At 46.8% G+C, this 14679-nt stretch overlaps 1 protein-coding gene across 7 annotated transcripts in view; it reads left to right on the top strand.

Moving 5' to 3' along the window:
* NCOA1 (nuclear receptor coactivator 1) overlaps positions 1-14679 on the top strand; it is a 345055-nt gene that overhangs the window by 297680 nt on the left and 32696 nt on the right. For all 7 annotated transcript variants that reach the window (XM_074947374.1, XM_074947373.1, XM_074947370.1 and 4 more), the window contains one exon: positions 1564-1747. In XM_074947374.1, coding sequence (XP_074803475.1) covers positions 1564-1747 — 184 coding nt within the window. The remainder of the gene's footprint in view (positions 1-1563; positions 1748-14679) is intronic.

The raw sequence follows: 14679 nt of genomic DNA, 5'->3' as shown, positions 1-14679 counted from the left end.
AGCATTGCTGACGTATTGACTCCTCTGTGAAACGCACAGCTGTTTATATACCCTAGGCTATTGGTAAATCTGGTTATATTTATCATAGGCCATGGGCCTGTCAGCTCCAACCTTGTGTCCCAGCTAATTAGCCAACTTTCTGCTAAACCTCACTGTGACCTAAACTTAATTCTCTGCATCTGTCAGTCAAATGCAAAGGTAGGTCAGCCTAATAATCTGGAAAGGAATTGCCTGTAAGTACACACGTCGCTCAACAGGCGTGCTCTTTGCCCGCCGACCACTGGCTCTTGTGGAAGCGTGTTTCAATGTGTACTTAGATTGAGATTTTTTTTAAAATTGTCTTCCCTTGGGATCATTTTTTTTTTAAACCAAAACCTAATTTAGCTTAGTCCCTTTAATCCCAAACTATTGCTTACCAGGATCTCCATTATATCCCCTGGTGCGAATCCCTTCCTCAGTAACTTCCCCATTTATTTGGGTCCCCAGGCCAAACATCTACTCTCCTATTCTTTGCTATGAAGAAGATTGGAAAAGCTAAATAATATATTACTAGACCATCGAGAATAATTACTTGCCCTAGGCAAATGTATAAGTAGAGGTTTGGAGGGCTGTTCTACAAAGTATCTTATATTTTTCAGAAGAGGCCATTTTTTACATCAGTGTAAATGTATATGTATTAATAGAGCAAATTACCTCCTGCCAAATGGCTATAGGTGTCCAGGGCCCATTCAAGTCAATGCCCACGTAAGCCATTAATAATATTTGTTTTATTGTTGTGCCTAGAAGCCTCCATTGAGATCAGAGTGTCATTGTGCTCAGTACTGTACAGATGTAGTGAGAGACAGTCGCTGCCCTATAGAGTTTGCAATCTGACTAGGCAAGACAGACAAAGGGTGGGGAAAGGAAATATTATCCCCATTTTACAGACAGGGAACCGAGGCACACAGAGAGGCTTGCATAAGGTCACACAAGAAGCTGGTGGCAGTCAAGAATTGAACCCAGCTTTCCCAAGTCCCAGTCCAGTGCCATAACCACAAGGCCATCTGTCTCTACATGTTTTGGCAGAGCAAACTACCCCCTGCTAGGTGGGCTCTAGGTATCTAATGGACATGAAATGGTAGCATCTCATACCCAAGATGTTGATTTTGCATCTTCTGTGTAATGCTCTAGGCTCATTCTAGAGGCTAGGGGCCTGATTTTCCCCTGTGTTCCGGCTTCACATGGGTAGTTCCACTGAAATCCGTGGAGATATGCAGCTGTAAGCCAGGAGGTAACATAGTGAGTGGTAAATCAGACCCTGTTTCTGTGCTGCACAAAAGTAATTCCAACAGAGGCCTTTACACCAGCATTTGGGGTGGGTAGCCAGAAGAAAACTACATTGCAAAATGCTTGACCTGCCGGGGACAGAATGAGTCCTGATTGCCTTCTTTGCATGTAACTTGAATGAGCCAGTTAATTTTGGGGGGGCGGGAGGAACTGTTTCTGAATTTTTTCTGTGTGTAAAGAGATTTTGCTGCCCAAAGAGGCTCAGTGACTGACCTGTGACCTTGTTTCCTTCCTTAGTTTGCTGCTGACCTTGACCAGCTCGATCAGCTGCTGCCTTCGCTGGAGAAAGCAGCCCAGTTGCCAGGCTTGTGTGGGACAGATAGAACCGAAAGCAGCATGGCTGGTGTTGCGGTCAAACCTGAGATTCTGGCAGCCCCCCTCCAGCCCAGCGCTGCAGCAAGAACTCCAATGGGGCTTAATAGTACGTGTCAGTGCCAATAGCTCTGCTCTCTCGTGCTAATCCGCAAGACCCTTTTCCAGTATTTGGGAGAGAGAGTTCATCTCTTGTCATTGTAGTGGACTTCTAGGGATACAGCATTAGCTTTATGTGGTACACTGGGGCCAGTGTGTCCTCTTAATTGTATTTTGTATCTTAAAGCTTAGTGACCTTGCAGAGATGTGTTCACTAGCAGACATCTATTTGCATTTCAAATAGCCATGACACGAGTGAGTAAGAGGACAGGGATACATTCCTTCACAAATTAGGAGTTGGGGAGTCAATGTGCCAACTGGGCTCAGTAAGGAGCGGGTTGCTGCGTGTGGTTTTGAAGCATCACTATCAATTTGGGTGCTTAGAGTTTCGTCACCCACATCCCTATTTAGATACCTGAATAAATGCCCTGATTTTCAGAGGTGAGGCAGCACAAAGCAACTTTAGCAAAGCCCGGGTTTTCCGCTCTTTTCAGTGGAAGTGTAATAAACCTTGTGGTGCTTTTACTTAGCACTCACGGGCTTCCCCCCCAGGAGTGCCGGTTGTATTCCTTCTGATAGGTTTCCCTCAGCTCAGGCTGCTCTCACTTATCAGCTTCAGTTCTGGGAAATCCTCCCCCTTGCAGCCCCAGTGCACAGAGTGTAACCAGGTTCCAGCTTTGTGAGGGCTTACCTATCCCGGGTTTTTATTTTGAGCTTTGGGTGAAACAGAGTAGTGTTTGTTACATCCATTATGTCACCACAAGCAGAAATATATTCATCTTGTTACTGAGAATTACACTGAGTCTTAAGAGTGGAGGTGCAGAGTTTTGCTAATGAACAGGACTGTCTGAAAGAGGGAGAGGGAGTGGGAAGGGAATTCTAAAAAGAAAAGCTAATGATTGGCAGAATAATCCCAGGTATAAACCAATTAGCTGCTGTTTAATGTTCTGCCGTGGGAGGGATAATCCACACATCACTTATTCAGCAAATAGAGATAATGAGGCCGTTGGCCGGCTCTCCTGTCTCATGCAGAAATCAGGACGAAGCCCACAAAATTGGTTTGGCAGGAAGGGGGTAAATGAACAGCCTGGAATGTTTTCATAGGACTCTAGTTTCAGGTGTCAGAGGAAGTTCTGGAACAAATTGATAAATTAAACATAATAAGTCAGCAGGACCAGAAGGTATTCACCCAAGAGTTCTGAAGGAACTCGCATATGACATTGCATAACCACTAATTTTGGTATGTGGCCTATTGCTTAAATCAGCTTCTGTACTAGATGACTGGAAGATAGCTAATGTAATACCAATTTTTTTAAAAAGGATCCAGAGGCGATCCTGGCAATTACAGGCCGCGGGTAAGTCTGACTTCAGTACCAGGCAAATTGGTTGAAATGATAGTACAGAACAGAATTATCAGAGACACAGATGAACACGATACACTGGGGAAGAATCAGCACAGCTGTTGTAAAGGAAAATCATGCCTCACCAATCTAGTAGAATTTTTGAGGGGGTCAAACAAACATGTGGACAAGGGTGATCCCATGGTAAGGAGCCAGAGTAGCTGCAGTGAACTGCATAACACCAATCTGACAAGCCCTTCTCAGCACTAACAAAATGCTACAATCGGTTATGCTAAGCTTACATTAAGTGAGAAAATTAACTACTAACAGCCCAAGTAAGACGGTGGATTAACAGTGCTAACAGGACTCTACACAATTACCTATAGCGAAGTAGCACCTCTTGAGCACAAAAGCCAGATTTTCAAAAGCATTTGTCATCTACGATCAGAGCCAGATGGTGAGAAGAGTTCAGTGCCCAAAAAAAATGGCCAGGTTTTCCAGAGAGCTCAGCTCCCAGCATGCACTCAGCATACTGAGCTCTCAGAATCTGCCTGTAAGTGTCGCAGCGTGTTCTGAGCTCTCGAAAACCTGACCCTATGTACTTGGACTTTCAGAATGGGAAATGAAATTCAGTGTTGATAAGGACAAAGTAATGCACGTTGGAAAACAAATAATCCCAACTATACATACAAAATGACGAAGTCTAAATTAGCTGTTACTACTCAAGAAAGAGATTTTGGACTCGTGGATAATTCTCTGAAATCATCCACTCAGTGTGCAACGGCAGTCAAAAAATCTAACAGAATGTAAGGAGCCATTAGGAAAGGGATAGATAATAAGATAGTAAATATCATAATGCCGCTATCTAAATCCATAATATGCCCAAACTTTGAATACTGTAGGCAGTTCTGGTCACTCCATCTCAAAAAAGATCTTAGAATTTGAAAAAGTACAGAGAAGTTGAGCAACAATGGTGAGGGGTCTGGGACAGCTTCCAGATGAAGAGACATTAAAAAGACTGGGACTGTTCAGTTTAGAAAAGAGGCGACTGATGGAGGGTGTGACAGAGGTCTAGAAAATCATGAATGATGGAGGGGAAAGTAAATGAGGAAGTGTTCTTTACCCCTTCATATAACATAAGAATTAGGGGTCACAAATTAAATTAATAGGCAGTAGGTTGAAAACAAACAAAAGAAAGTACTTGTTCACACCACACAGAGTCAACCTGTAGAACTCATTGGCAGGGAATGTTGTGAAGGCCAAAAGTATAACAGTTCAAAAAAGAACTAGATAAGTTCATGGAGGATAGGTCCATGAATGGCTATTAGCCACAATGGGCAGCGAGACAACTCCATGATGTTGGTGTCCCTAAACCTCTGACTGTCAGAAGCTGGGACTGGATGACACGGGATGGGTCACTAGATAATTGTCCTGTTCTGTTCATTCCTTCTGAAGCACATGGCAGTGGCTACTGTCAGAAGACATGATACTGGGCTAGATGGACCCAGTAAGGCCATTCTTATGTAGATTTGGCATCTTTAGAAGGGTAAAAAAATTACCGAGTGTTGTAAGCAGGAGCAAAGTTCTGCTCTGGAGGCCTGAACTCTGAGAATATTCTGTAGCTACTGTGGCAGAACTCCAACCTTGTCTCCGTGGGTCCCGCACTTCCAGGCGGTTTACGCTAGCCTCAGAGGCTCACTGCGACCCTCCACGTAGCCCCTCTCTCTCTAGGGCCAGGGTTACAGTCTGAGCCCTTTTCATCATAAGCCAGCAAAAAGGTTGGTGAGAGAACTCCCACAGTCTCTGTTGTCCCTGCAGACTTGTTCCAGAACAGTTTAGCCTCTTGTCCTGAGAGGGGCCTGTCTTCCCCTCCCAGGAGGTGTTTCTGTAGTGGCGGGTTGGGGGGAACCCGGGCCCGCCCTCTACTCCAGGTTCTGGCCTAGGGACCCTAGTGGCAGCAGCTGTTGGCAGCTGAACTTTCACTGCCAGAGTTGTTACATTTCCCTGGGTCAGTTCCCCACAGCTCTCCCATTTCTCCCTCTTAACACCTTCTTCACCCTTACCTTAGGGCTCCCTTTCCAGTGGCTTGAGGGTGTCTTCACTACCCAGTCCTTCAGCCACATTTCCTCTCCCCTGGCTCTCCTCGGCCTGCCTGGAGTGAGCCCTTTTATAGTATCAGAAGGGCCTTAATTAGAGTCAGGTGTTCACATTAGCTTAACAGCCTCACCTGACTCTGTGCAGGTTAATTGGAGTCAGGTGTTCTCATTAGCTTAACGGCTTCAGCTGACTCTTTGCAGGCTAATTGAAGTCATGCGTCCACCCTGGCCTAGAGCAGCCCCTGTTCTGGTCAGTCAGGGAACAGAAAACTGCTTATCCAGTGGCCAGTATATCTGCCTTCTACTACTCTGCTGTACCTGGATCCCAATAGGACTACTCTGCTGTACCCAACTGGCCTGGGTCTATCACACTACACACACCAGTCATCCTTGGGAAATAGGCCTCTAGCACCAAATTAAAGAAAAACTCCATTAGTTGCAAGCAGGTTGTTATAGTCACTGGGACCAGCCACTAGAGGGTGACATGGTTATGTGTTACATATGCTGTAAAGAGAGGATATTATCTGAATCAAGAGCCACCATGTGACTCTAAGATCACGATATCAGCTATGAGAGGAAACATAGGAGCCCGAGTTGGATAGGAGATACTATACCGGGCAATAAACCTGGTGAGGGCTTTGAATGACAGCTGCACTGAGACTAAATGCATCAGAGAGCCATGCTATGCCTTTCCACAATAGGGGGAATGTCTGGCAGTTTGAAAAGGAGCTGTCAGCTCTAATCATAGCCATTGACCAATTTGTCCCATCACCTCTCCACTGAATTCGAAGCTAAAGATCAGACAGCCGCTTATCACTCAAGCCTATTATTTGCATGCCAAGGACTCTTATTCTAAAGACTCAAATGGACAGCACTTTCAGGAACGGAGTACTAGGGCATTCATAATGTAGTGACAGGAGTATAATTATAATGGGACTTTATTGTCTTTGGGAGACAAGGGAACCTTCTATCAGACGGTTGAAACAGAGATTGGCAAAGAGTAGGAGTACATTTATGGCGAGATGTGTCCAACTCTGTGCTTTAAACTCCCAACATCGACTCCCCATATAATCCAGAATTTACATATTCTTGCTGGGAAATGATACTGTATCTCAAGCCCAAGTGCCCACAAGGAAACCAGTTTCCTTTAAGTTAGTGCTGTTGGGTTAAACTGTGCGTGGATTACAATGGTTAACTCGGAAAACGCACTTCATCTCTGCCATGAGATGCCTGGTCATTCCATGGACACTCAGTCCGTGCAAGGCGTGTGCTCTGCACTAGTGCTTTGCACAGGGTTGAAACCCAGTCTAAGCTATGATCAAGAGATACAAAACTTTGACGGTCCAGATGATTCTACAGGGTGAATAAAGATGGGACCCCACTACAGTCTTTTTCCCACTAAATCACAGCTGAAAAGAGCAGAGGGTATGGTGAATGGTGGCTGAAATTCAGCCCTGTATAGTGGGCCTGCCTGAGGCATGGGTATCACTTAAATCCCCCTTAAGGCTTAGAGTTGGCCCACTGCACAGGGGTGAATTTCACCCTGTGTGGGTTAGTGAGGTCCTGCTGTATGTACTTGGATCAAGTTTTGACGACAGTGAGCGGGCAGCTGTGAATTATCCCCGCAAGGGGCTCCTGGGTTGACCTGAAGTGAAAGTGAGGTTTGTGCAGTTCTTGCACTGGGGTTCAAGACCTGCTTATTTCATATAATACATAGGCACAAGAATCCAGTCAAACCTAGCTGCCCTCTGCATATCCTCTGACTTGAAGCATGGGCTACCCTGTGTATCCCTTCACTTACCCAGCTTAACGACTGGGGTGCCGGTCCCTTTCTCTACCGCACCATTGTGGCAGCAGCATGGATTGTCTGCCTTCTCAGAAATACTAAATCAGAGCCCCAGTGCTGATCGGCAGCGTAGTGTCCTTGTTTGCATGCATTCCTAAGGTGTGATTCCCTGGGGTGGCCTCTGAGCAATGAAGTCACATCTGTCAGTCTGTAGTCCCGAGTGCCATGAGTAGGCCATTCCCACACCAATCCCTCTTTTGCCCTCCAAAGTCACTGATGTCAGCTCCTTTGGCTCGCAGGATGAATCAGTCAAGCAATGGTAATGTCGTGATGAGCCCTCGGAAGCTGTCTGAGTTATGCTTATTTATTATTTAATGAATCTCTAGCTATTAACGGCGGGCAGGGCATGCAGGCTGGCCGGTCCCCATTTGAGTTCTGCGACCCCGTGGAGCCAGTTCAGCTCAGGCCAGCTCATTGTCCTGCAATGAATGGCATCAGTCCGCATTCCAGGTTACTGTCAGAGCAGGGCAGGGGGACAGTAACTGGACCAAACCCCTTCCAGCCTGATATAGGTATGTGCTCCCGCAGGGATCTGCTGATCTGGGCCTTCTGCGCCCTACTAGGTTATGCCTGCAGTTTCTGGGGGGATCTACCAATATAAAAGTATAGCAGAGAGGGCACCAAGATAAGTTAAATTCACCCTGTGCAGAGCCAAAGGTTTACATGGGGCAAAGGCCTTGTGTCTGAATTCTACTCTAGATAAGGTGAGGTAATGTTAGACCTGTGTTTTGAAAACCAATTCTGACAGCGGCACTATGCAAGGTAGGCAAGGCAAAACAATCCCACCCAGCTTTCTCCAAGCAGCGAATAAGGGAAAGCAGAAAATTTGATTAACATTGGCATTGAAAGACAAGGTGGGTGAGGTAATATCTTTTATTGGACCAGCTTCTGTTGGTGAGAGAGACATGCGTTTAAGCTTACATGGAGCTGAAGAAGATCTGTGTAAGTTAGAAAGCTTGTCTCGCTCACCAACAGAAGTTGGTCCAATCTTAGAATATCAGGGTTGGAAGAGAGCTCAGGAGGTCATGTAGTCCAAGCCCCTGCTCAAAGCAGGACCAATCCCCAACTAAATCATCCCAGCCAGGGCTTTGTCAAGCCTGACCTTAAAAACCTCAAAGGAAGGAGATTCCACCACCCCCCTAGGTAACCTATTCCAGTGCTTCACCACCCTCCTAGCGAAATAGTTTTTCCTAATATCCAACCTAAACCTCCCCCACTGCAACTTGAGACCATTACTTCTTGTTCTGTCATCTGCTACCACTGAGAACAGTCTAGATCCATCCTCTTTGAAACCCCCTTTCAGGTAATTGAAAGCAGCTATCAGATCCCCCCTCTTCTTCTCTTCTACAGACTAAATAATCCCAGTTCCCTCAACCTCTCCTCATAAGTCATGTGCTCCAGCCCCCTAATCATTTTTGTTGCCCTCTGCTGGACTCTTTCCAATTTTTCCATATCCTTGAAGTGTGGGGCCCAAAACTGGACAGAGTACTCCAGATGAGGCCTCACCAATGCCGAATAGAGGGGAATGATCACGTCCCTTGATCTGCTGGCAATGCTCCTACTTATACTGCCCAAAATGCTGTTAGCCTTCTTGGCAACAAGAGCACACTGTTGACTCATATCCAGCTTCTTGTCCACTGTAACCCCTACGTCCTTATCTGCAGAACTGCTGCCTAGCCACTCGGTCCCTAGTCTGTAGCTGTGCATGGGATTCTTCCATCCTAAGTGCAGGACTCTGCACTTGTTCAGGTTGAACCTCATCAGATTTCTTTTGGCCCAATCTTCTGATTTGTCTAGGTCCCTCTTTGTCCTATCCCTACCCTTCAGCATATCTACCACTCCTCCCAGTTTAGTGTCATCTGCAAACTTGCTGAGGGTGCAATCCACGCCATCCTCCAGATCATTAATAAAAGATATTACCTCACCCACCGTGTCTCTCTAACGTCATGGGACCAACACAGCTGCAACACCACTGCGTACATTGGTGCTGAAAGACACTGTACTGAAGCCACTCCCACCTTCACTGCAGTGTCTGGAAAAGGGCATGCACTACTTTGTCAGCCCCTTTCCTTTATTCCACTTACCTGCTGGGGAATACTGCTGTGGTGTCTTGGAACTGAAGTTAATCCACTTCAGTGTGAATGTTTGAAATAAGACAGCTTTTTTTTTTTTTTTTTTTTTTTAAATTCTGCATTACTGCGAAAAAGAGGCAAACAGACCTTGCTTTCCTGTACCTGTTTCTAGACAGATATTGTCAAACTAAATTGCCAGCTCCAGAGAAAGCTGTTTAGAGTTTAGTGCAAGGGCCATATTCCCCTGGAAATTGGTCTAAAGATCTTTCCATAAAACTTGGAATGAATAAACTGCTTTTGAATGGCAACATTAAACTCTGTGAGCAGGCTGGGGTTTCATGACTGCAAATGACTTCGGTTACACTCTCCCCAGAGGCTCAGAAGAAGGTGTATAAGAAGCTTCAGGAGTGAGGATCCCAGTTCAGGCAACGAATTAGATTAGTGTGGTCGGCATCTGATGGTACTAGTGGCATAATGCTGGAGACCTAGGTATTCCTGCTTTCCAGACTATGCTGCAGGGGCCTCCAGGAAGGGAGGGTATTGCTACTCTATCTCCACCTCTCCCCGTCAACATGGCGAGATATTAAAGATGATCTCAGAAGAGACCCATATGTTTCATCCTCAGTGAAGGAAGAGAAGTTCTGTAATGGCAGCTCCGCAGCAGGGAATGGATCACAGGAAGTCACAGACCCAGGATCACTCACCTTCCACTGGAAGCCAAGGAAACCATATGACCATAGGAACTGCCAGACTGGATCAGACCCAAGGTCCATTGAGTCCAGTGTCCTGTCTCCAACAGGGCCCAGAACCAGACACTTCAGAGGAAGTTGTAAGAACCCTGTCAAAGGCAGATGTGGGATAATCTGTCCCCTACGTAGGTCTCTTCCTGATCTCTAGTAGTTTGAGATTAGTGTGAGCCCTGAAGCACACAGTTTAATATCCCTTCCAATATTTTTATTGCCATTAATTATGATAACTCAGGATATTCTTGACATCAATATAACTGTCCAGTCCCATTTATTCTTGTTAAATTCTTGGTTTCAGTGACTTTCAGTGGCAGTGAGGTTCACATCTTAATTACACATTGTGTGAAAAAAAGTATTTCCTTTTATTGGCTTTGAATTTGCCACCCTAATTTTATTGCATGTCTCCTCGTTCTCATGGCATGAGACTGGAAGAAGAAATGCTGCTGATCTCTCTTCTCCAGATTATTTATTATTTTATAGACTTCTATCAGGTCCCCTCATATTCATCTCCTTTCTAAGGTAACGATCCCAACCTTTTCAGTCTCTCTGCGTAGGAGAGGTTTTCCAGGCCTCGATCACTCTTGTTGCTCTTCCCTGAATCTCCTCCAGTTCTGCAGTATTCTTTTGGAGATCGGGTGACCAGCATTATATGCAGTAATTAGATGAGGCTGCACCATTGGTTTATATAAGGGCATTATAATATTTTCATTATTATTCTCCATCTCATTCCTTATAGATCCTAACTTCTTGTTGGCGTTTTTGACTGCAGTTGTGCACTGAGCAGAGGTTTTTATTGATCTGTCTGTAGTGACACCCGTATCCCTTTCTTGGGCTGACCGTTAATGTAGAACCCTTTAAAGTGTACCAGTAGTTTACATTTTTCCTCTCTAGCGTGCATTACTTTGCATGTATCAATGGTGAATGACATTTGCCATCGTGTTGCCCGTTCACCTAGCTTGGGTAAGTCTCCGTGAAGTTGTTCACAGCCCTCTCTGGGGCTGACTAACCTAAACAACTTTGTCTCATCTGCAAATTTTGTTATCTCACTACTTATCCCTTTTCCAGATCGTTAATAACTATATTAAACAACTTGGGACCTAGTACAGAACATTGAAACCCCTGTTGTTAACCTTTTGCAGGATGAAAGTTAACCACATAATCCTACTCTTTGCTTTCCATCTCTTTGGCGTCTCTTTGGCGGAAAGCTTAAAGACTTGGGAGGCTGTAGTGCAGAACTCTTCTATGAGCGCAACCCTGTGAGACGCTAGGTACCTCCTACAAAGTATTGAGTGTCCTCTTCTCCTTCTGAAGTCAGTAGGTGCAGGAGATCACAGGTCTTATATGAAATACAAGGATCAGTTTCTGAGTTAAGTTTTCCACTAGGTTTCCCAGACCAGAGACCTAGGACTTGAGGACTTGCCTTGGCTCACAAGTGAAATGAGCTTGGCAGTTGGTCTTATCCTCAGAAAGACAGTTCGGTATGATATCGCTTTGGCTTAGGACAGTAGTAGTAGGGAGGCCAAGACTGAGAAGCAGTGGCAGAGCTGTGTGAGGAAATTGCACACCGTTTGCCTATGTTGTGCCTTGTCCCAGCTATCGTGGTCATAAGCACTGACTTATTACGGTTCTGCCCACAGTGGCCTCCGTGTAAAGTGCTTATTCAGTTGCACTTATAAGACTGTAGTTTGTGGAATCGCTTGGATCAAGTTGACTCAGCACCAAAAGGATATCTGGATTGTGACTTGGTTTATCTGAAGGAGGAAGGAAGTTGCCTGTGGAGAAGATGGCACCTGGATTTCTGAATACTTTCATCTTGCTGATTGGTGCACATGGACAGCAGCTGAACTGTTGTTGTTTGGAGAAGACCATAAGCTTCAGCCCAAGCAAATATGTGAAAACATGTCAAAGAAGCCTATAAAGAAACTGAATTAGGCTGCAAAGTTATTGTGCATGGAGCATTCTCTTCCCCAGCTGGAGCTGACGTTGCTGCTGCTAGAATTTATTTTATTCTTCTGTTGCCAAGCAACCTTAAGACTGTTGTCTTATTGTACAGTAATTTCATGAAGTAAATGAACACTTGCAAGTTGACTTTACTTGCTGGTGCATAGCTATGATCAGATTAGCTGATCAGACAAAATTATGGCAGCTAGATCCAGGCAGCCATCTCAGATTTTAGGGCTAGCTTTGCAGGAACCTGGTGACCACTTGCAACAATAGTAGGGTCATCTGTGGGTAATGACCACTTTGTAACTATGCACCTGATCTAGGGCATCAGTGGGAATGGAAGCTGGGACCTCTAGATCTAAAAGCGTGAACCTCTAGTGCAGGGGTTGGCAACCTATGGCACACGTGCCAAAGATGGCACACGAGCCGATTTTTAATGGCACGCGGCTGCCTGCCGGGGTCCCAGCCGCCCTGGCAGCAGCGTGCCATTAAAAATCCTGCCCGCCCTGGCCCGCTCTTCTCCGCGCCTCCCCCCCCCCACCCCGGTGGGGGCAAGGTGAAGAAGCTTGGTCCTGCCGGCTACTGCTGCAGAGCAGGCAAGCTCCACCCTCCCCTGCCTCTTCCCCCAGCGTGCTGGGTTCCTGCCCCTCCTCCTCTCCCTCTCCACCACCGATCAGCTGATGGCCCTTGCGAGAGAGGGGGAGAAACGGAGCTGCAGCGCACTCCCTGCTCCGGGGAGGAGGCGGAGAAAAGGTGGGGACGGGGCCTTGAGGAAGGAGCCTTGGGGCAGGAGGGTGGAATCAGGGCATATCCCCTCCAGCCCCCTGCCGTGAGCCGCTCAGGGCAAGGGGCTGGGCGCACCCCCACGACCCCAGCCCACACCCCAAGGCCTCTGCCCTGACTCCTGAACCCTCCTCACACACCCCCACGCCCCATGCCCTGACTCCTGCACCCCCCTCACATACCCCCAGCCCTCTGCCCTGATCACTGCATCCCCCACAACCCCAGCCCTGACCCCTGCACCCCCTCACACACACATCCAGCCCTCTTCCCAGACCCCTGCATCCCCCCATGACCCCAGCCCTGACTCCTGCACCCTCCTCACACACCCTCAGCCGCCTGCCCTGACTCTTGCACCCCCACACATACGCAGCCCCCCCACATCCTGTGCCCTGACTCTTGCACCCCCCACATTCCCACCCTCACCCTGAGCACCAAACTGGAGCTCCTGCGTACCCCCCCCCCTGCCCCCACATTCCCACCTGCACCCTCACACCAAATGGGAGCTGCCCAGGTAAGCACTCCACACCCAAACCTCCTGCCACAACCCTAAGCCCCCTCCCTCATTCTAGCTCCTGGCCAGACTTTACACCCGAACCGCCAGCCTGCTCCTTCACCCCCAGCCCTGTGCTCAGTGCACTCCCACCCTCAGCTCAGTGCAGAGAGAAAGAGAATGGGCTAGAGCCAGGGAGAAGGTAGGTACCCACTCTATGTGGGCAGGGCTGGGATCCCAGACTGGCAGGGGGCTGAACGGGGCCAGCAGCCGGGACGCTGGCTGGCAGGAACCAGCGGACGGAACCCCAGACAGGCAGTGGGCTGAGTGGCAGTGGGCTGAGCCGCTCAACCCACTGCCAGTCTGGGGTCCCGGCCGCTCTCAGCCCACTGCCGGTCTGGGGTTCTGACTGCCAGTCCCTTGCCAGCCGGGGTCCTGGCCGCAGGCCTCACTCAGCCTGCTGCCGGCCTAGGTGAACGGAACCCCAGGCTGGCAGCGGGCCGAGCAGGCCGGCGGCGTAAGATCAGCATTTTAATTTAATTTTACATGAAGCTTCTTAAACATTTTGAAAACCTTGTTTACTTTACACCTGACAATAGTTTAGTTATATAATATATCGACTTACAGAGAGAGACCTTCTAAAAGAAGTTAAAATGTATGACTGGCACGTGAAACCTTAAATTAAAGTGAATAAATGAAGACTCGGCACACCACTTCTGAAAGGTTGCCAACCCCTGGTCTAGGGCTTGAGCTAAAGGACCAGGTCCATTAAATTCGAAGCAGCAGCAGATGCAAAACCTCTTACATGATGCAGCTGCTAGAGAGGGACAAAGAGCCATATTCTGCCAACATTCAGTATGCTTAGATCCTGACCTTTAAAGGTTATGCACCTCTAAAATCACTAATATATGTAACCCATTTTATTGTAAAAGGAATTAGCACAGCTGAGTATGGTGAAAACACCAAAAATAAATAAAGACTTTTCATTTTCAGTAACTGCCTTATAAGTACTTGAAACCTTAGAAATAATAGGACTATACATAGACAAGGGGAGCATGCCCAGGAGAAGGGATGCCACCATGGTCAGAGATTTTCTTATCCCTTGCAGTTCTCTGTTCATATTGCTGTCCGATGATTAGTTTAGCCAAGATGCTTTTAGTCTTAAATATCAATTCATATTTTAAATAGGAGGATGGTGTAAAGTTTCCAGACCTCATAAATGGCTCAGTTCTGGGCTGGGCTCAAACTCCTGCTGAATTTAAATTGGCCGTTTCCCCTGTAAAATGAGTTTCTCCAGAATGGAAAGTCAAAAGGCATGAATACGTATGCGCTTTATTTTGGTTTTTTAGGAAAAATCTCCAGTGGTAACAACTTTCAATAAAGAATTCTTTAACTGGCTACATTTTGAAAACATTCATAGATCTATGTAGAAGAGGCACTTACACAAAGCTGCTGTGTGTATAGCCTTTGAGAGAGACTTTCTCTTCCTATATAAGTGTACCCAGAAGATAACGTCTGTTGGTATGAGGGAAGCTATAGCTGATGTCTGCTACTTAGGGGCTGAAAAGAACAGCCACATAATAGTCCTGCCATTAGGAACAAAGCTCTCTGGGTCTTGGTGTTTA

The sequence above is a fragment of the Natator depressus genome, chromosome 3 (assembly GCF_965152275.1).
Source record: "Natator depressus isolate rNatDep1 chromosome 3, rNatDep2.hap1, whole genome shotgun sequence".
In the NCBI taxonomy this organism is placed as follows: Eukaryota; Metazoa; Chordata; order Testudines; family Cheloniidae; genus Natator; species Natator depressus.
The sequence above is the reverse complement of the archived record's forward strand: the minus strand, read 5'-3'. Positions and strand labels throughout refer to the sequence as shown.